Source organism: Chinchilla lanigera, unplaced genomic scaffold (genome assembly GCF_000276665.1).
Source record: "Chinchilla lanigera isolate Chin_1 unplaced genomic scaffold, ChiLan1.0 scaffold00006, whole genome shotgun sequence".
Classification (NCBI taxonomy): Eukaryota; Metazoa; Chordata; class Mammalia; order Rodentia; family Chinchillidae; genus Chinchilla; species Chinchilla lanigera.
This window is the reverse complement of record NW_004955407.1, coordinates 39,227,707-39,249,609: the sequence shown is the minus strand read 5'-3', so window position 1 is coordinate 39,249,609 and position 21,903 is coordinate 39,227,707. Positions and strand designations below refer to the sequence as shown.

At 56.5% G+C, this 21,903-nt stretch overlaps 1 protein-coding gene across 7 annotated transcripts in view; it reads left to right on the top strand.

The window, feature by feature from the left end:
• Positions 1-21,903, top strand: part of Slc37a1 (solute carrier family 37 (glucose-6-phosphate transporter), member 1) — a 64,340-nt gene that overhangs the window by 18,664 nt on the left and 23,773 nt on the right. For all 7 annotated transcript variants that reach the window (XR_001231343.1, XR_001231341.1, XM_005375822.2 and 4 more), the window contains exons 2-9: positions 2,610-2,815; positions 9,707-9,788; positions 13,280-13,406; positions 13,888-13,966; positions 17,630-17,765; positions 19,158-19,234; positions 19,912-20,078; positions 21,649-21,686. Coding sequence is in view for 5 of the 7 variants with exons in the window: in XM_005375822.2 (XP_005375879.2) it covers positions 2,760-2,815; positions 9,707-9,788; positions 13,280-13,406; positions 13,888-13,966; positions 17,630-17,765; positions 19,158-19,234; positions 19,912-20,078; positions 21,649-21,686 (762 nt within the window). In the remaining 2 variants the exon portion in view is untranslated. The remainder of the gene's footprint in view (positions 1-2,609; positions 2,816-9,706; positions 9,789-13,279; positions 13,407-13,887; positions 13,967-17,629; positions 17,766-19,157; positions 19,235-19,911; positions 20,079-21,648; positions 21,687-21,903) is intronic.

Genomic DNA, 21,903 nt, shown 5'->3' with positions numbered 1-21,903 from the left:
AGCCCTGGGCACGCGCGCAGCCCCGCGCCCGGCCTCGCCTTGTCTGCCTGCCGCTCGAGCAGCCGGCTCCCGGAGCCCCGGGCCGACACCGGCCGGCGACCTTCGGGTGGTCGTAGAGGGCTTAAACGCCGGCAAGGCGCGCCCCCGCCTCGGGTTCCGGGCCCGGAGGTTCGGGCTTCGGATGTGCATTGGAGCCCGAGGACACTGCGCACGGCCCCTGCCAGGTCTGAATTTCTAAAAAGGAGGGATTCCAAAGCCTGCCACTTCCCGGTCGGGGTCGCGCTGCTGGAAGGTGTGTTAGGGGTGCTGGGGCTCCCCTTGGCTCACGCGAACCCGGGGCTGGGCTGCCCTGGAGGTGGACGCGGCGGGCCGCGCGCCGTGCTGACCCCGCGCGCGTTCTCTTTGTGGCGAGCGGTCAGGGCGGCGGGAGGGTAGACGCGGCTCCCTTTGCGTAGGTTCATCTGGGAGCGGAACCGCCGGAGTCTTAGAAAGTGCTTGCTCTACAGCAGAAGTTGTATTCATTCTCCTAAGAAAAGAAGACGCTTCAAACTTTCTTTGTAACTCATGCGTGTGTTTAGAATGGGACCCGCTTTTTAATTCCGCCCGTAAGTGGCAGTCTGGCGTAGCCGTGGGGCTGTTTGGGGAGCGTTCCTGTGCTGGCACCCTGTCAGCCTGTCCTTCAGGCACAGAGCCCCGCGTGGGGGTCGGAGTGCGGCCAAGGGTCTAGCTGTGCCCCGCTCCCCGCTCTCGGCGAGCCGGGCTGCCTGGGCGCCTAGGACCGATGGAGGGGAGGCAGTAGGTCCAGGGAGCAGAGTGACTGTAAAAAGTTTTCCTGTGCTGGAGGGGTGCCGTTGGCCCTCGGCTGGGAGCTCTGGGAAGGCAGAGGCGCCCAGGGCACAAGCGACTGGTGTTTGTGCCACCCATCCCCGCACCTCCCAGCACCCCCATCTTGCTCCCTGGGGAGTGAACACCGCGTAGCTCTCTCTGGAAGGGCAGGTCAGTCTGTCGCCCTCGCCCTTTGTGACCTTGGGGCCTTGGGCAGCGCCTGAGGGCTGGGTTCAGTGCGGGCCAAAGACCGGGGGCCTGGGTAGGTGAGCTCCGCAGGGGCAGTCACTGTTCTGCGCATCTGACTGCACCTGCATGCGGGGGTGGAAGGAGCCCGTTGTTTTAAAAAGTCCAGCCTGTACCCTGCTGATTTGGTGCCCTCCGGGTCCGTCTTTGCTGCGGGTTTTCTGCAGTGGAGGTGAGGCTTGCGGATGCAGGGATGCAGATGTTTAGATGCTTCCAGAGGTTCAAGCCGACTGGGGAGGCGTTGGGTGGAGGAGAGCTGCGGCCTGACTTGAGCCCTGCTCATCTGCCCTGAGCACCCACTGCACCCCAGCCCATGCCTAGGGCTTCCCGGCGATCAGTGCTTTGTTTTCAGGACGGTGTAGCTGCCACTGGGCCCTCCCTGACCTTTATATTTTAGCTGGGGGAAGGTGGGGGAACAGGAAGTTGTGATGTTGGCCCAACCCTAAAATAAATGCTGCTGGCTGAGGTCTTCCCTGGGCCCTGGATGAAAGGCCTAGCTCTGCCAGCCTTACAGCTCCCCACCAGCCTGGGGGTGGGGTGGGGCCGCTGGCTTCAGTGCCCGACACAGAGCTGGCGGTGTCTTGAAAATGTAGTAAAAAGAAGCTGGGTGTTCAGGCACACACCTGCGATCCTGCACTCCAGGAGGCTGAGGCAGGGGAATTGCAAATTCAAGCCCAGCCTAGGCAATTTAAGGATTTAGGGGGACCCTCAGACCCCTGTCTCAGAGTAAATGCTAAAGGCGTGGAGGGTGTGGCTTAGTGCAGAGGCCTTGGGTTCAGTCCCTTGGGTGGGGAGGACCGAAGTTAGGCGTGCGCTTTGTGTTTGTTGCTGGGATCTAACCCCCAGGGCCTCCAGTGTGCTAGGCCAGCTCGCTACCCAGAGAACTCCCTCTGGAGGAGGCAGCGTGAGTGTGAGTAATGGTTCTATTTTGGAAGACACCCTGATTTAGGAGCAGGAGCCATGAGGGCGGCAGGGACAGGAGACCCCTGGTGGCCAGCCCCTAACAGCTCCCAGGCCTCCCTCTGCTCTCCCTGCTTTGCATTGCTCTCAGCCTGGACTGCACAGGGGCCTCCCGGGGGACCACAGGGGCTGAAAGACACAGAGGCACACGTGACGCAGATCATCAGGTGTGTCACGATTCCAAAGCCACCGTTGCCCCGGATTTCATCTCCCATTTGCCGGGTCCCTGGACGCCTCTGTTCACGTGGCTCCAAAGTGGCCGGGTCTGAGGCGTCCCGGGCAGCTGGGACAGCCGGGGCCGTGGCAGACCCAGTGGGCACCTGCCGGGTGTCCTGGGAAGCTTCCGGGACATCTGAGGGGTGTGGCCCGGAGTAAATGGGGGGTGATCCCCCCACTGGCACATCTTGAGATCTTAGAGCACAGCTCGAGGGCAGCACTGCACCCCTGGCCAGCAGCATCCACTTCCTGCCACCCGAGCATCCTGCCTGGCACCTCGCAAGGCCAGCTGTGATCTGGGCGGCCGCGGGCTGTGGAGTCGCAGAGTCCACACCTCTCATTCTTAGTTCTTCTGCCCACAGAGCCAGCGTGGCCCTGCTGCCGGAAGGAGGAGGGCCGGGCCCGAAGGACACCTTCCCACGCTGCTCCAGGCCCGAACCAGAGCCGGACTCCATAACCCTGTATGCTGCAGCTCACCTTGTGACCACAGCACCCTGTCAGTGGGGACCTCAATGGCCCGACTCCCCGCCGGCATCCGCCTCATCATCTCCTTCTCCCGGGATCAGTGGTGAGTCCCGTGGCCGGTCCTCTGCATGGTGCTGCGCAGGGTGAGGGCCTCCAGGGTGGCTCTTGCACCCCAGTTTCATTATTGGTTTTTTGTTTTGTTTAGTACCGGGAATCAAACTCAGGACCTTATGCTTGCCAGGCAGGCGCTTATGCCACTGAGCTATATCTCCAGCCCCTCCCCAGTTTCATTATAAAACATAGGTGACCCCTCTCTGACCCAGCGTATGGCCAAGGTGTCCTTGGTTGAGGGGCCAGCATCAGCAGATAGTGGTTAGACGTCTTTGTTGTCCTCGATGCTTCTGTAATGTTCATGGTCCCTCCAGAAAAATGACGCCTGACTGCTCGGAGGATTATGAAACAAACGGCTGTGGGCAGGCGGGCTCAGCACAGTGACCTTGAGCCCACCTGAGGGGCCTGGCTGAAGCCATGCTTTCAGAGACAACACGAAGTGGACACAGTTCAGTGCAGACCAGATCACCACTTTCTGTCTGCGAACTCTGGGCGACCCTCCTGCCTCAGCCTCCTGAGTGTTGGGATTACAAGTGTGCGCCACCACACCCTCTCCTTGCCAGCTCTCAAACTCCTCACAGGTGGATCTGGCAGCTCCACAGTCTCAGAGACAGATGGCAGGGCGGAGTCTGGACCTCTCTGGCCTCTAGCCCACCATGCTGATCTCTGCTGGGAAGAAGAAATTTTTCTCCTGCCTTTTTATGTTGAGCACTTGGGGCTTGCAAATTAAGCTGACAGAAGACAGAGGAAGAAAAGAAGACAGGTTGGTCACACGTGGAGGAGAGGTCCCGGGAAATGCGGGGAAAGGAGTGCTCGGAGTGTGGGACTTGCTGTCGTCCTTGGTAGGGGAAGGGCAGGCCTGCTCTTTGGAAAGATGAGAGGGTGGGCGGTGGTGATGGCACAGGTTCCGTCTCCTGCTCCCAAGGCCAGGATTTGTGACTGCCCGGTTCTCTGGAGCTTGTTGGGGACCAAGAACTGTGACCTGACACAGTATGTCCTAGGGGCCCCTTGCCCAGCCTGCCTTGTGGGCGGGTCTTGGAATCCAGAAATCACTTTCTCTGTCCCCAGTGAGGTTAGCACCCAGGTGCGGGATGGATCTTGGCTTGTTTCATTTATGATGTTAAACCTGCCCATTCCACCACTGCCTCTATGCCGTTCCAGGAAAAGCACCCTACCCACCCCCACCCCTACACGGCTAATGTCTCTGCCCCCCATCGGACATTACTAAATTTATCTGTTTATTTCATCTTTCCGCCACACCCCTCATAGAGGCGGTTGGGGATCTTGGCCAGGTCCCCAAGAGGAGCCCTTCCGGGAGGCTCTGCCTTAAGGAAGGTTGTGAATCCACACCACATCATCTGGGCCTTGCGGGGCGTGGTGGCGCACGCCTGTAATCTCAGCACTTGGGAGGCTGAGGCAGGAGAACTGTTGAGAGTTCAAGACCAGCCTGGGCTACAAAGTGAGCTCAAGGCCAGCCTGAACTGCATAGTGAGACCCTGTCTCAAAAAAGACCAAAAAAAAACAAAAAAAAATCTGGGCCTGCTTGTCCACTTCCTGCCAGCCCACGCATGCCCTGTGCCTTCACGGCTCTCGGGCCCTGCTAGCTGCAGAGAACCCAGAGTGTTTGAGAGCAACTGCAGGTCGCTTCCCTCGTGGACTGCTGCACCTGCACATCAGCTCTGCTCGCTGAGCCGCTGTCAGTGTCCAGCTGGGTTAGCTTCTTTGATAACTTTATGTTGGAGTAGTGTCAGGCTCAGAATCACTAGCGCGTGTAGGAATGTTACAGGGAACTCCCTAGGGCTCACATACAACACGGTTTGTTAGCACCGGGCCGCCTGTACATCTCCCCTCCCTGTGGTGCGTGTATATGCGCACATGCGCGAGGGCTGACCAGAAACGCAGTGGAGTTTAAAAGTCGGTTACAGCGAGAGCCGCACTGCCACATGTCCTCTTCCGAGTTGTCCCTCTTACTCCAAAATCGCGTCCCATCATTCTGGCCAGCTTCTGAAGCAGCTCTGGAGTCCTCTTTCCTGAGTGGCTTTATGAGGTGTGACGGAAAACACGCTGCCCAGTGCCACCCGACAGAAAGGCAGCTCATAAAAACACGGTGCTGTGTCGTCATCACCTTCCTTCACCGGATCCGGCACCGTGACTTCCGGCTCCTCCCCACAGTCACAGTGACCGTGAAAGGGAAATGTTGTGAATCCATTCAGGACATTGAGGCAGCCAGGACAGCACAGCTAAAGACTCTCAGGAAAGAGGACTCCAGAGCTGCCACAGGACATGGCCAGGACGGTGGGACAAGTGTGTTCAGAGTGAGGGGAATGTTTGAGGGGGGCTGACGGCAATGTGTCTTTTACTATAATAATTTCCTTAAAAAATATAAACAGTCACTGAGTTTTATGATCACCTTGTAAGAATGCACGCACGCATGCACACATACACACATTTTCTAAACCATGTGGGAATGAGGAACAGACATACCCTTTTCTTTCTAAGTATTTCTCTGTATTTCCTGTGAATTGAGACATTCTTTTGAGCTGGGGCATAGCTCAGTGGTGGAGCACTCTCCTTGTATGTGTCAGGCCTTAGGTTCCATCCTCAGCACCAAAAGAAAAAAAAAAAGGATAGCCGTGGCATAAAAGCACAATCAGGAAATTGAACCTCTGTAAAGTACTGTTATCTAACCCAAAGGCTGTATTTGTCAAATGTCCAATAAGAACTTTGATAACAGCTTTTTCCACATCTGGAATCCCACCCAAGACTGTGTCCTGCATTCACTGTCTTTGTGGGTTTTATCTCTTGTAATCTGGGACCACTCCTTGGCCTTGCCTGTCTTTCATTTTGTTGTCTTGAGACGGGTCTCACGGTGTAGTTCAAGTTGGCCTTGAAATCACTAGGTAGCTCAGGTTGGCTTCGAACTCAAGTTCAGAGCAATCCTTTTCCCCTTCTTCCTCTTCCTCCTCCTTTTTTTTTTTTGGTTTTTTTTTCTGGTACTGGGAATTGAACGCACGACCTTGCGCTTGCCAGGCAGGCGCTGTGCTGCTGAGCTAAATCCCCAGCCCCATCCTTCTTTTTTTTTAAGACATGGTCTCGCTATGTAGCCAGGCTGGCCTCAAACTCACAGCAGTCCTCCTGCCTCAGCCTCCCAGCCTCCCAACTACTTGCATCACAGGTGTGTGCCACCTCACCCAGCTTTTAGGACCTTGATATTTTTGAAGGGATCTAGGCGTTCATTTTGCAAGACATCCCTTGGTTTGGGTATGTCTGGTGTTTCCTCAGGATTAGATTCAGGCTGCACGTTTGTCAGGAATCCCACCCGAGAGAGGCAGCTTTACTGTTGATGGAGAGCAGCGGCAAGTTTGGGCGTCAGAAGGCGCTAGAGTGGATCTGGTGGTGTGGATGGCGCCACAGGCCTGGGTGAACCTGTGGAGGCAGACAGAGAAACAGACGCATATGGATATGGGGTACCGGGGTACAGTCTGCTGAGACACCCTGGAGTGGCCGCCGCAGCCCAGAAGCACATCTCACCCTCGGCTCTGGTGAGTGCGTCCTGTTCCCGCCAGTGGGAGCCAGGGGTCCTTGGAGACACCACCCTTGCCAGTCCTGGCCTGAAAACGCAAGATGAGTCCGGAACATCTTTCAAAGCCAGAAAATGCGCAAGTGCTTAAAAATGGAGGGACTCTTGCTGGCCAAGTCTAGGACAGGGTGAGAGTTTAAAACATCGATACCAGTCATCCTCAGTGATGGGCATGAAACACGAAAAGAATCTAACGTGTCCTCCTGATAAGGACGGGGAGGAGGACTGCCTGGAGGAGGAGGAGGAGGAGGAGGAGGAGGAGAGGTTCTCCTGCAGGAAGCACTGTTGGGGGAAGTCGGCCAGCCCCCGGACGCATGGGGCTTTGGTACCACGTAGTGAGAGACAGCAGGTCTGCGTGACCTCGGATTATGTCCCATGCACCCCTCCTCGGCGCTTCGAGCAGAAAGCACGGTCCCGTGGTGGCAGATGACAGCTTGACCAGGGACTGGCCCTGAGGTCTCCCTATCTGTCCGACTTCACTGTCGCTAATTCGAGGCTGTCTCTGGACTCAGACCATGTCGCTGAGTCACTCCCCACAGATCTGCTGGCCCCCGGTCGCGGCTGTCTGGCCGGAGCGGCCACTGCCGCTTGCCTGGAGACCTGAGCGGTCAAGGACACACCGAGGGGGTCCAGGAGATGCACCTGGCTGGTTCTCACTGGGGATGTGCTGTTCTGCAGGGAACTCGGGGTGAAATGCTGCCGTTGGCTAAACTGCCAGGCGGAGCTCTGCTGGATTAAACAGGAGACAGCTCCCTTTTCCTTGGACCTGCTTCATACTCTTGTGTCTAAATATAACATGACACAAGATGACAGGGCTCTACTGTTTCCTGCAGACCCTGTATCTGAGCAGCAGACACATACTCTGTACAGTGCTGGAGGCTGGAAGTCTAGGCTCTAAGTGTCCACAGGGCCCTGCCCCCTGCCGAGGCTCCAGGAGAGTCCTCCACCCTGCCCCAGCCTCTGGTGGCACCATTCCCTGGAATCCTGGTGTTGGCGGTCACGCCAGCCCCCACCTCTGTCTCAGGGCCTCCTCCTCTCCTTCGCTGGGTCCTCCCCTGGCCTTCTGAGGACACCACCGGTTGGATTCAGGGCCGTGCTAATCCAGGCCTCCCTGTCTGTGTGGACCCTAATCTAGGGTCCCTCACATTAGCCAGCCTTGTCTTTCTGAATTAGAATGCATTCTGGATTTGCGGGCGTACAGGAAGTTTTGGATAAAAGGAAACAAATAGCATCTGAATTTCTTGCTCCATAAACAATAAAGAAAATGATGATAAGATTGCAGAATGGCAGAGGCCTTCAGGAGGGTGGCTTGGGACCTCACTTACTTCACCCACGGGAAAATTCCACGGAGGAAACTGCTTGCTCAGAGGCCGCCCAGTGGAGACGGCGGCTGGGAAAGACCAACCCAGGTGAGCAGCTGCCACACTCAGGCCTTCCTGAAGCCACGAACCAAACCTCTGGCCGCTGGTTCCTTCTGTCCCCAAAACCCTGATGAGAAAGGGGAGGCGCACTGGGAGGAGGGGCAAATTTGGCAATGCAGGAAGTGGAGTCAAAGAATAGCAGCTAAGTGCATCAGAAACAGCTGCCACAGTGTCGCTGGTGCTCACGCTGCCTCTGCGGACAGCTCCGGAGCAGCCGGCCTGCGGCATCCTTTTGGAGGATGCCCCCAGGGCCTCTCTTTCCCTGCAGAAAAAGGAACGCAGGTTCCAGCCCTGTACTGCTCCAGTGGTGGGGCCTCCCCTGGGGACCCCTTAGCCTTCGGGCTCCACCACTGCTGGAGGGCCAAGGCTAGGAGGAAAGCGGGACCCCATGGCACAGGTCTCCTCCCCAGGACCCCCAGACTCAAGAGTGGGGGCCAGATGCTCCCCGTTGATGGCACGCTGAGAGGAGTGGGGCAGAAACAGGGCTGTCAGGGGCCCCGAGAATTCCTCAGCTCTGCCTCAAGTCTGCCAGCTGGCCAGCAGCAGGGCTGGGAGAGGGCAAGCCCGGGAACCGCCCACGTGTGTCTCCCCAAGGAAGAAGGGGAGCAGGGGGTGCTTTGTAAGGGCAGCAAGCACCTGGGAGCTGCGTCCCAGGGGCACAGGGACGAGTCCCACAGAATCACCAGCTCCTCTTTTTCCCCTGCAGCACCCCTAGGATTCTAGGACCTTCTGTGTGTTAGTCATAGAAAGCGTCCCTGGAGCAAGTCACACAAAAAAAGGGAGGTGGCCTGGCATCCCTGCGGGCCTAGGAAATGGCCCCCAGGAGGAACAGGGCCGCCCATGTTTGTTCTGTCCAGGCCAGAAGCAGGGCTGCTTCTCCCCATGGGTGTCGGTGACATAGCCATGAGCCCGCCTTTCCTGCATGCCTCTGCGGATCCAAAGTGCACAGTGTAGCAAATACACATCTAGTAATTTCTGTATGCTAAATAATCATTCTTTCTTGTCTGCTATGTAAACACCTGTTCACTGCTTCTCATCCCAAACTTCTCTTTGGTTATAATTTTTTTTAACAAATATGATATTTATTCTCTGCCCCTGGTTCCTGGCACACACTTTCCAAAACCCCTGGAATCCCCCTAACTCATGCGTCCTTTATATGCTACTGAGATGACAGATATCTGGGGCTCCTGTATCCCCTTACGATAGGGGTGGGTTGCCAGGGGAAGGAACCCACCGTGAGAAGGTTGGACCTTTTAGTCCCACCCTAAACCAAGAGGAATGTGGGAAGGCTTCCGGGGACCGGACCCTCGGAGGTACCTGGAGAGCAGTGGGCATGGCAGCCTCACACCTCATCCTGACCACTTCTTCCATGGCTACTCATCCAGAGCCTTTGTGGTGTCATTGTAGCAAGCGGGTCCCCTCCAGTGAGGAGGTCCCCGGGTTCTGTGACCACTCCTGGGAGAGCCCTGTTTCTTGCCAGTAGGTCAGAATCCCAGGTCACAGCCTGGTGCTTGCTTTTGGCCCCTGAAGTGAGGGGGCCGTCTTGGGGGCTGAGCCCTCAGCCTGGGGGAGTCAGCACTGCCTTTCGAGTTGAGCTGAACTGGGGGACACCCACCGCTGTCCACTGGAGAATTGCCTAGTGCGGGGTACCCGCTCCTCTGCAATGGAAGGCTTGTTTGCCAACTGTGGTATAAGGAAAGTGGGTTTCTCCTCTCAGAATGTTCAGTTTCAGCTTGGACCCCCGAAAGTGTCGGTTTGCTCCTGTCCTGATACTGCACAGATTTACGAGAGGGATTTTGATAGCTGGGTGAGACAGCTGGGGAGCCCGGCAACAGCGTCTTCTCGGCAACCTGGTACCATCCTGTGCCCGTTTGTGTTTTAGGTACAGAGCCTTCATCTTCGCGCTGACGTATTTGCTGTATGCCAGTTTTCACTTATCTCGGAAGCCTATCAGCATAGTTAAGGTGAGAAATCAAAAGCACTCGCTTTTGCATCCTGCCTGGAACCTCTGGGAGAACGGGTTTCCCTGGGATGCTGGAGGGTGGGCAGGGAGGGTGGAAAGGTAAACACAGGAAGAGGTTGTCACATGCACGTTACTTTGCTGCTTCGTGTTTCAGCTTCTCTCGTCCGAAATCATGAGTGCTAGAATCATGAAAGGCGCTATCGTTTCAGAGGTCATGGACTTGTATTAGTTAACAGTTCAGAACTCTCAGGCTTGCTGAAGTACACACAGTGTCTTGCATGAATTTTCTTGCCAAGTATCCCCCTTAAGCTGGTCGCACTGGCCACAGCTTGACCTGAGTCTGTCCAGCTTTGTGTGTGTGTGTGTGTGTGTGTGTGTGTGAGTGTGAGGTGGGGGAGGTGCTCTACAATCCACAGAGGTTCGAGATGGGTGGGCGGGATGCTGCGGAACAGGAGTTTGGCTAGACTTGGACAGGGGAAGGCTGCCGGGGACAGTCCTCTACAGCAGCCTGTCACAGCCAGGAAACCAGCAGAGAGGTCTTCCTAGTGTCCTCTTGCCTGTGGGTGGACATCAGCAGGCTTGGGTGGCTTTTGACTATCATAGAAGGAATGAGGAAGCTGTCCCCTGGCAAGCACGGCCCATTTACAGCTCGATTGCCCCGGGCCTACTTCCCAGCCGTGGGCAGGGACCAGGTGGGACTCTGACCTCTGCTGCCACGCTTCCTCCACACCAGTGGCCGCTGAGCCCGGATAGCTGCCCCGCTAGCTCCCCACAGCCTCTGTCACGCGGAGGCTGTGGCCTCTATAGCAGGTCTCCGTCCTCCTCCCGAGCCTCTCCCAGTGGGTGCTGAAACTTCCTTTACTCCCACCCGCGATTCTCTCTTGATCCCTGGCCGGTGGAAATGTTTGCAGACCTTGAAGAGCACGGTTTTCCAAAGAGAGATCCGGGTAAGAAAAGAGGTGGCAGCCTTAAACTTTTCCACTACAGCGACTCCAATATCAGCACCAATAACCAGCCTGGAAGTGAAACTCACAGATTGCTTCCGTGTAAACCTAGAAGTTGCAGAGGCCATAGTGAGCGCCCTCAGGGGCCTTGCAGGCTTGGAGAGGGACCTAGGGAGGTGGGGCTAGGATTGTGGAGGAGGGGCTGCCTGACTACTTACCTGGTGGAGGTCCTAGTGGGACCGCACAGCCGCCCACCCGATGGGCGGAGGGTCAGTGGGTCAGATGTGGTGTGGAAGGTGGCACTGGCCCTCGGGGCTCTCTGGGGCTGACGTGGCCCTTGATTCCATCTGATGTCTCTGAGGGGCCCTGTTTTGCCAGGAAGAGATGTGAGCGTGGATCCAGGTCCTTCACCGGATGCTTCCAAGGCCCCGCCCCGGCCACAGTGTACAGAAGTGTCCCCACTGAAGCTTGGGGTTTCCTGGTCTTATAGCAGCTCACCTGTCCTTATTTCATAAGTGCCGATAACTGCTGCTTAGGGAGCCACGTCGCTGGGCAGCCTGCTCACGGTCTGCATGGACTGTGGTCCTCCCAGCATCCCCGTGAGCGTGCACAGGAGCAAGCAGGCTCAAGCAGCATTGTTCCCTCCCGCAGGGCCAGGCTCACTCCAGGGGGGCGAATTTTCCCCGATCTTTGCTCTCACCCACTCTGTCCCAGTCTCTTGAACATTTAGTTCTCCAAGCACGGGATTTGCTTTGACACCCAAAATTTTGGACTTGAGCTCCTGGATTTGGATTAGGCTTACGCTGAATCCTGTGGTCTCCTTCACTTTTTAAGGTAGCTAAAAATAGCACACCATCTGTGATAACTTAGACTTTATAATGCCTCGTAATGCTTTCGCAACCCTTAGCTCATGTTACTAATGATATAAATGGAGCTGGAAACGGTAATGACTCAGTTGGTCCAAGGAGCAGTTTGGATAATTATCTACACGTTAGATTTTTCTGGACTACCATCCAATACAAAACACCTCCTGAAAATCAATCACCAGGGCTTGAGGGTTATCAGATGATTCATACTCTGTAATTCACTTAGAGAGTAACGTGGCCTCTCAGATTTAATCACTGCTGATTAATTTTATTTCTGTCTTATTTATAAGAATGACAACATGAACAGGGCCAGAAGGATGATGGTGTGGTATGAGTCACCCCTTTTCTCTTTGTTTGCTGCTCCAACTGGAGCCCAGCCTCCTGACTGAGGCCCGTATCTGCCCTGGCTGGGGGACAGGTGGGGTCAGGTCTTTGGGGAACCCTTTACCCCTGGGCTGGACCAGAGCAAGGGGCCTGGAATCTCGGGGGGCTTTTCTAAACTGCAAGATCCCTGGACCCAGGGAGGATGGTGGGCATTGACTGGTGGGCAAATGAGTAGAAGAAAAGGATTAATCCCTCTGGGCAGTCGCAAGACAGAGGTCTGAAAAGCTAGAAGGACGAGCCATGGCGTGGGAGAGGACGGTCCCAGCTCTCCCTCAGAAACCTCACCAGTGATTCTTTTTAATTGATAAAATGAAGCGTATAGGAATTACTCACCAGGTTCATGTGAGAAAGACAGCATTTTATGAAATGAGAAAGGTGAATACATTCTTAAAGACTATAATCAAAATATTATGATATCGCAAGAAAATAGACAAAATGGTCAGTAGAATGGAACAGGAAATACAAAATGTTTGACAGATCATGGGAATGTGGCTTGCTTATTTATCTGTTTATTTGTATTTACTTGGTACGGGGAGTTGAACGTGGAGCTTTGCATAAGCTAAGGACGTGCTCTACCTCAGAGCTACAGCAATACCTGGATGTTCATGTGTAAGACCGAAAGGTGAATTCCTCACCTCATAAAAATAAATAGATGGATTAAGATTTAAATGTGTTTTGAGACAGGGTCTTACAGAATTGCCCAGGTTGGGTTCAAACTTGCAATCTTCCTGCTTCCGCCTCTCAGAATGTTGGGATTAGATTTGTACACAGTAAAGCAAGACACAAGTCTTAAGCACCTGGCTTGACAAATCTTGGCCTGGGCGTCTGGGCACCCACCACCTTCCCAACTCCCAGAAGGCTTCTGTACCCTCCCCAGGAAACCATGGTTCTCACCTCTGGCACTGTGGATTCGCTCCTCTGCCCCAGAACTGCATGCCGATGGGGCCGTACAGTCCTGTTCCTTCATGCCTGGCTTCCTTACTTAGTATTAAGTTTCCAGCCCGCCCCTCATGTGGCCTGGGCCTGCCACTGCCCTTCCCATTAGCACACAGCACTCCCTTGAGCAGGCGGACCTGGTTGTCGTAGGCAGGTGGTCCAGGGTGACAGGCTCTCCTGCTACAGTCATCCTTTGCTGGCCCCTGGAAAGCTCTCGTTAGTTGTGTGTCCCCAGGAGTGCATGTGGTGGCTGCCAGCCACTCCCCGGCAAGGCCTGACGTCCCCCATCTCGGGGCCACCCCTCGCTGTGCACCTGGGCTGGCCTCCCTGAGGGCTCTCCTGCCCTGTCCCGTGTGCCCTAGGGTGAGCTCCACAAGCACTGCACGGCGGGGGATGAGCCCAGACTCGGCGGCCAGAGTGACAGCATCCGGCTCGCTGCCCCCCACCAGCTCCAGGACAATGAGAGCGACTGTGGCTGGGCCCCGTTCGGTGAGTTGGCAACAGCGCCTTTGGTCCGGGCACCCGCGTGGCACATCAGGTAAGGTCTCCGGGCCTTCCTGACTTCAGCACCGCAGTGCTGGCCCCAGATGTGAACATCTGTCCAGGACAGCACTCTCCTGACAGACCGCGGCTTTGCTGTACCAAGTCCGAGGTGCTGTGGGGTCACCACCTGGATAAGATTCTCTAGTGCTTGGGGAGCCGTGGGAGATCCCCACTTTGTGCGTTTCTCGGACTTGGAAGCTAGGGACCTTGAAGCAGGACACTGGGGTGGAGTGGGGACACAAGCCAGGAAACACTCAGACACGCAACGTAAGTCGCACACCCGCCCCTGGCAGTCTTAGGAGTTGTATCTAATCTGGACGGCCTTGCTCTTTCTTTCCCTTTGCAAGAAGCTCAGGCTTTGTGTTGCGTTTTCCTGCTCCAGAATAAACAGTACTGAGCTTTTCCCGTTGGTTTCCAACCCCGCTAGACAAAGACAACTACCAGCAGCTGCTCGGGGCCCTGGACTACTCCTTCCTGTGCGCCTATGCCGTGGGGATGTACCTGAGGTAGGTCGGCGCCCGCCCTCTGCTTGCCTCGCTCTCTTTAGAGCTGGGCCGAGGCGCACGCAGATGCTGCCCTGTTTGCAGGCTGGGCCTCGCGGGTACATCTGGGCTCCGTGCACCCGGTGCTGGGACACAGGCCCAAACATGAACCCAGCCACCCAGCAGTCAGGACAGCGAAGCAGCGTGTATGGACATGTCCCTGGCTGCCTGTGTGGCCCCTGACAACTCCAAGTCCAGTGCTGGCCTCCCGAGCGCAGCTCCAGGGGCACGGCTGGGTTTGCACCCCGCTCTGCGGCCCACCAGGGCCTTGGGCAGGTGACCGTGAGCAGCTGTTTGGGCCCGTGTTTCGCTTTGAAGTAGGGCACAGTGTGTGACAGTAGAGGGGACAGTGTGTGACAGTACTGTGGTAAGGACAAGAGGAGTCTGTGCCCACAGAAACCTGCCTGGCCGGTTCCGAGCCCTGGTCAGATGGACCTGGCGAGTAGGACGTGTTCTGGGGGGTCAGAGGACCTCTGGCTGGTTAAGCACCGGGTCATCTGTCCAGCCTTACAGGAACAAGGGCTGTAGTCCAGAGGCTTTTGTCAGTGATGAAGCTCTTCAGAGCGCTGAGCTGCTCAGGTACCCGCACTTGTGAGAAGGCAACCTGGGCCCTCCCAGCTCAGGCCCCGAAGTGGCTGGCGCCCAGAGGCACTTTCTGCTGGTGGAGTGGTAGCCCCGTCGCCTTTGGGTGCGCTGGCAGGAACCCAGCTTGCAGCAGCATGGCGTGGCCTTGCCTTGGCAGGGCCGGGTCTACATCAGATTTCAAGCCCTGAGGTAGTGTGTTTCTATGCTAAAGACCACAGTCTTTCCAGACACAGGTTAGCAGTGGGAAAAAAAAGACCCAAGTGGGAATGGTTTTTTCGCAGTTGAAATCTGAATCTCAGCTGGTGCAGCTTGTGCTCTCAGGGACCTTAGGAAGGTCTGGAGACACGCCCGTCACCTCGAGAGAAGGGGGTGCACTGCACCTGGTGGCAGAGACCATGGAGCTGCTAACCGTGCTACGCCACCCGGGAGCATCTCTGTCCCGAGAACTCACTTGGGTGACTGCTGCAGAGGGCTCAGCACTGTCTGGTTCTGTAGCTCACATGAAGTCGTGGATGATGGGTGGGGCTGCATCCCACTAGCCAGGCCAGGTCGATGTGGTGTGGATCTCATTAGTTCCTGCATTAGTCTGGTGTGATGGAATGGTGTCCATTTGTTAGACCTGTACTTTGTTTCTTGTGTTTTGGGATTTGTTTGTTTGTTTGTTTGAGACAGGGTCTCACTGTGTAGTCCAGGCTGGCCTCAAACTCACAGTGATCCTCCTGCCTCAGCCTCCCAAGTGCTGGGATTACAGGTGTGTGCTACTGATACAGGGCATATGATATACAACCGCCAAATAATCCAAGGGAAATACTTTAACTCACAACCCGCCTAGATGTCTGAAACACCAAGTTTATGTCCTCTACTAAAATCAAGGAATGAATTCTAGGAACAACAGAGGTTAAGAGGAGGGAGAATTTATTGAGAGAAAGAAAAGCTAAGAAGAACAGACGGGGACCTGGAAAATGGGTTGCCCACCAACCCTGTTTCTCAAGGGTGTTTATTAACCAAAGCCTTGAGGTGAGGTGGGTTCACAACGGGACAAAACTATACTCAGCTAATAAGATGACAAGTATAGTCACTTAGGTAATGTTGATCCAATGGGGAAGTCACAAGGTGGGTGTGAGGCGGGACAAAACTATGGTGAGCCAATAAGATTACAAGTATAGTCACTTGGATAATAATGATTACATGGGGATCCAATGGGGAAGCAGGTCACATAGCAAGCACACATGGGATAGACAAGCACTTTCCTAGAAAGGGTGGGTAAAGAGGTGTGGTCCCCACCCTCTTTGATGCCTACTTAGAATATCAATCACTGCTGCTCATCCCTAGGGGAAGTCTGTGGGTCTGATATGTAGTCTGGTCCTCCTTTTGGTCCTCTTTTCTTGAAACCTAGCCTGGGTGAATGCATCTCCAGCCACAGCTGTCTTCTGCACTGACCTTTCGAGGGCCCAGCCCTGACTGCCTACAATATTTCCAGATAACTTAGCTGTCTAGAATACCACCACGCCCCCGGACCTGTGCTTTTGAAACATTCAAATGGAGGTCAGATCGGGTTCAGGTACCATGTGGCAGCACTAGAGACTCCCCAAGCCCAGCCCACGGCACGGCTCAGGCACCCGCCTGATCTGCCCAGTGGCCTGTGGTGTGGGTGGGTGAGCTGCATCTCACACTTGTTCCCAGTCTCAGAAGCCAGCAGGTCAGAGCAGAGGTCAGCTCTAGAATGCCCGGGAGTTGTGGCTGGCTTCTGCTCAGCTGAACATTGGCCTGAACGTGCTTTATAATTTTCAGCCGCTTCCTTCCGTGTTCATGTTTAAAGATGACTATGTGCATGGCCCCTGGTAGACCGTTCTGACTTGGCAAACTCACAAGGAAAGCCCTTGCGATGGTTCTCGTGGTAAAAGACAGCAACATTAGCTGGATGTAGTGGCGTGCACCCCCAGTACTCGGGAGGTGGAGGCAGGAGGATTGTCACAAGTTCAAGGCCAACCTGGGCCACACAGTGAGTTCAAGGCCAGCCTGAACTACATAGCAAGACCCCATCTCAACAAACAAGACAAACAAAAAACCCCAAGAATCCAGACCAACAAAAAGAGGACAGCAACACTGAAGCCAGCTCAACCCAGAGTGCTGCCGGCAGCAGGGTGTGACGCGGCCCGTGCTCCCTCCCCAGACTAGCAACGTGACGATGTAGAAGGAAGCAGGACACACGAGTTTCGGTGTCCTCCGGTTTGCCCTCACCTTTTTCTTTACTTACATCCCACTGTGGCCGGTCCGTGACCCTCCCCCGGGACAGTAAGGAGTGTTTCGTGTGGTCGTCAGTGTGGTGTGACAGTGGTCATCATGCATTCAGCATCTGGCCTCTTATGATACGGGGTCCTTGTCACCTCGGCCCCAGGTGACAGGCAGAAACGTGCGTCCATCTCTCGGGAGCCCAGGCAGCTCTGGAGGTGAGCCCCGAAAACGCTGGGCCTAAGGGCCGGCCGAGATTCCAACCCAGGTCTTCCGACCTCGCCTTATGGGACAAGGACTTCTCTGTCACCCAGACAGGCCGAAGTGGCCGGTGGCCGGAGGTGTAGGCAGAGCAGCTGAGTGTCATTTCCCCACGGGGCCAGCCAGCTAGGCATATCCGTGCAGGTGGCTTAGGTGCGGCTCAGGAGCAAGTGACCCGCGCAGGGTCCTAGTGACCCTTTTTGTGACTTTGATCCGTGTTTGACGTTGGCTGGACATTGTTTAGATAAAATCTAGCAGGACCAGTTTTGTTTTCTTTAACCGGCAGCAGTCACACTCAAGTCAGTGCACGCACTTTATTGTGTGACAGTCAGTGACTTTGTCTAGAGCAGGAAGCCCTCGGGGTCTTGCCGGGGCCCTTGGAGTGAGGGGCACTCGCAGGGCACAGCTGTGCCTGGTCCTCCAGGAACTGGCACTCCCCTGAGTTCTGGGAGCTCCGGGGACGGCGTGCGTGCGGCCGGGGGCAGCGCTGGCCGTTGACCTGTGGGGTGTGTTTCTCTCCTCGTGTTTGTCTTTCCCTCCGCTCCCCAGCGGCATCATCGGGGAGCGCGTGCCCACCAGGTACTACCTGACTTGCGGGATGCTTGCCAGCGGAGCCTTTACCGCCCTCTTCGGGCTGGGCTATTTCTACGATATCCACAGTTTGGGGTTCTACGTGGTCACTCAGGTAAGGGACCTGCGGCTGCTCCAGGGTCGGGCGCTGGCGGCCCGTGATGAACGGGGTGGGGCGTCCCCTCGCAGAGCCTGCTGTCTCCTCAGGTGTCGGGGCAGGGCAGGTTCAGGGCAGGGCTGGCTGGCACAGGAAGTCCCTGCCTTCTGCTGCGAAACTCCATCCGTCAGCCAGGAGCTTCCCGCCTGAGGAGCGGCCCCTGAGATCCTGTTTGTCATTCCGAAGCAGCAGGGCAGGGGGGCTTTCAAGCGCCTGGGGAGGGAAGGAGAGATCCTGGAGGTGTGAGGAGAGGAGGCCTAAAGCCAGCAGGAAGCCCTGGCCGGGCGTTTCCCATGCAGTCTCTGGGCTTCTGCCCTCCCAGTGGTCGCGTGGATAAATATTGACCAGCAAGAAAGACGACAAGGAAGGGCTGGTTTTGTGATACTTGACTGCCTATCCAAACAGCCTGGGGTCATCAAATCATCAGAGCAGATTGCTTTCATTTTGCTTCTCAAGATTTTGCCCTGACCAAAAAAAAAAAGATTTTGCCCTGACACTTGAAAAGGCGTGGCTGAGCCAGGTGTGGTGGCGCACGCCTGTAATCCCACCACTTGGGAGGCTGAGGCAGGAGGATCGTTGTAAGTTCAAGGCCAGCCTGGGCTACAAAGTGAGCTCAAGGCTATCCTGAACTGCATTGCGAGACCCAGTCTCCAAAAGACAGAAAAAAAAAAAAAGAAAAGGCATGGCTGTGTAATAGCAGAAGTGATTTGCACTTGTAGGAGGGGGACCTGGGGCTCCTTTCCGGTGCCCCTGGGGCTCCAGCGTGAGCCCTCACTTGGAGGAGCCCAAGTCCGTGCCCCCGCCCTGCTGAGGCCCCGTGCTCTCTGTAAGTTCAGAAAGGCTCTCCTGCCAGGGTCGAGGCCGTTTGCCGCGGAGGGGGAGGAACAACGCTCCTGGTGTGGTTGGGGAAAATGAGCCGTTTCTAAGCCGTATTTTACAGTGCAATTTATAAACCACTCTATAAAAAGAACAAAAGTTTGCTCTCCTCATAAAAATCTTTAAAATCAAAAAGGCTGGAAGCTGGGTGTGGTGGTGCTGCTGGATCTATCTTCAGAAACAGCTGCTGCTGCTGCCCCCCCGGGCTGTCTAGACTGCCCCACCGCTGCCTTCTTTTTGCAGTACTGTGGGTTGTACCCGAGGCCTTTGCACTGAGCTCCATCCCCAGCGCCTTTTGTGTGTTTTATTTTGAGACCGGGCCCCCTAAGTTGCCAAATTGCCTAACCTGGGCTTGAACTTGTGATCCTCCTGCCTCCACCTCCCAGAGTGCTGGGATGACAGGCCTGCACCTCCACACCCCGGGTGCTTGCTGCAGCCCTGGATGAGCCTTCCCTTTTGTCCGCTCGCCCACAGGTCATCAACGGACTGGTGCAGACCACTGGCTGGCCCAGCGTTGTCACCTGCCTCAGCAACTGGTTTGGGAAAGGAAGGTGAGGAGCGGCCTCTTTCGGCTGCATTTACAGTTTAAAAGCCTGAGGAAAACCAGACAGCTCTGTTTCCAGCTTTTCTTCTTTCCCTGGCCTCCAGCTGCAGGTCCTAAAGCCCTGACAGGGCTGCACATCTGCGTGGGTGGAGGGCAGGGGAAGGGGGTGCCCGGGGAACACTTGGGGGTGGACAATGCAGAGTCCAGGGCCCGAGGCCCTCTGAGGCCAAGTCTCCACCTTGGGCTGGGAGCCTTTGAGCCCTGACCCGCTCACCCAGGGTCACCCCGTCCATGACCAGCAGGGTTGGGCATGCCTGTGAGGGACACAGCCTGGGCCCTCGGGTGAAGTCACGCGGAGGATGCCGCACAGCCAGAGAGGCTGCGGCGGGAAGGGGCGCAGAGCCTGATTTAGAAACTGCCTCAGTCGCGGGCGGGGCGCCCACTCCAGCTCTTGTTCACACAGGAGTTCGGCAAGTCGCCATGTAGCTTGTGGAAGCGCCCTTTTTACCTTTTGCGCCTTCCAAGAAGTTCGGGAAAGGCCTCTTTCCCCTTTCTAATTATAAATAAAGAGGCTCCGAGGGAGAAACGGGATGTGTGAGTGTGCTTCCCGGGGCGAGGCCTGGTCGCAGCCCCCCTGCAGCCGCGAACGCGCCCCTCAGCCGGCCGTGTCTGCTCCTGTTGCAGGCGGGGCCTGATCATGGGGGTCTGGAACTCCCACACCTCCGTGGGCAACATCCTGGGCTCCTTGATTGCCGGCTACTGGGTGTCCACGTGCTGGGGCCTGTCCTTCGTCGTCCCCGGCGCCATCGTGGCCGCCATGGGGGTGGTGTGCTTTCTCTTCCTCATCGAACGTAAGTCCGCGTGGCTGCGAGACGCCCCAGGGAGGGCAGCCTGGGCCTTGCCTGCCGGGGGTCCGAGGTCCGAGCCAGTTCCCCGGATGGCCAGTTCTCCTGCTGTGGCCCGATTTCCTGCTGTGTCCTGCTCATTGCACTGACCCGTGTCCAGGTTCTTCCCCCTCGCTCTCCGGCCCCGCCCCGTGCTCTGCATCCCGTCCTGGTGTGTGTCTCAGCCTCACCAGTGCCCTTGCCCAGCCAACGTGGCCGCTCCCACTCACCGCTTCCTCCCGGCCCAGGTGCCCCTGCCGGCGTGTGTGCCCCGATCTGCTGTGTCTCAGACAGTGTCGTCAAAGACGGCGTGACGTAAGGCCGTGGGTCTTCATCAGGCAAAGAGTTGTACCAGAAAATTAAATTCCTCCTTCCATTCCAGAGTCAGTACCGAAATTCTGATGGCACAGATTTTGAAAATAATTTTTCAAGTAGAGATCCGGCCATGAGTTTGCAGGGCCACGTTATAATGGAGGAGCCAGCCTGTTCTGATCCCACGAGCTGTTCTGAGAGCTTACGCTGGGCATTCACTTCCTTCATCTGGCTCGAAGCAAGCTCTCGTCACAGGGAGAACGCCGGGGGCGGGTGCTCAGGGTCAAATCAGTTTCCTCTGCCCGTCCTGGCACACACGGTAGCTTGCCCTTGGCACCCATCATCTGAGAAAGGAATGCATATCCTATCCGGTGTCTCACTTCTTTCTTGTTGCTGAAGCCAACCTTTGGATTTTAAAAATAACCTCCATCTAGCCAAGCCAGGGCTGTGCAGCTCTTGGGCGGCCTCCAGTGCGGGAGAGACAGCAGCAAACGTCCGGGGTGGGCTTGCAGTCACACCTGTGGGTGTGAACAGAGAGAGAGTACCTGCGAGCGGGAGCTGAGGGAGGGTGCCACCCGCCCCGCCCCGTCACTGGGTGGCCGCGGCAACATGGCAGATGAGCCCAAGCAGATGTCTGAGCTTCACAGGACAGGGCCTCGCTCCTTCTCTGTCCTTCCGCACGGACATTGGGTTCTCCATGGAGGAGACATTTTGTCCGTACGCACTTCTATGTCTGATGAATTCTGCAATCCCTTAGGGCTGTTGCCCTGATCCCTGCCCTGACACTGGAGCTCTGTGTCCGGTTACTTTCCGTGCCGTGGCGTCCGGCACCTGGTGGCGGGCGCTGGCCACGCCTCCTCCCACACCAGGGCTAACATTCTGGGGACCAGGTAGGCAGGCTGGGGGGCTGTGCTGTGGAGTCCGCTCACCTGAGACCTCGAAGTCTTTTTTCTTACACCTGTCCTTGTTCAGTAAAAGCAGCAGGTGGCATCTTGTCCTTCCTTGTGTGTATTTAAGGTGCATGGGACACTGTTTAGGGACACAGGGACAGGAAGAGCTCACTGCAGGGAGGTGGATTGACACGGCCACCAGGCCACAGAGCTTCCGGTTTCGTTTCTGTGGGAAGAGCAGGGAAGCCCGCACAGGAGCCCTCTGCGGTGGGCGGCGGGGCCTAGGGCCCGGGTGCTGCGGGGTGTGCGCTCAGCCACTCTGTTTGCTCTTTCAGATCCCAAGGACATCCGCTGCACCTCCACCCTGAGCACGGTAAGCCGCACTCTCTTCCTGGCGCCTCCAGAGCAGGGTCCCGGCCGGGCACCCCACAGCCTGGCCCTGTGTGCGGCTGTGCAGTCTCGGGAGGGCTGGCGGTCACCTGCTCCCCGGCGGCTGGGCAAGAGGCCCACTGCGGCCTGGTTCCCGAGGAGCCAGAGGCAGGGCTGGCCGTGTCTCCCAGGGAGGGAACTGCCTGGCTTCCCCCGGGCCT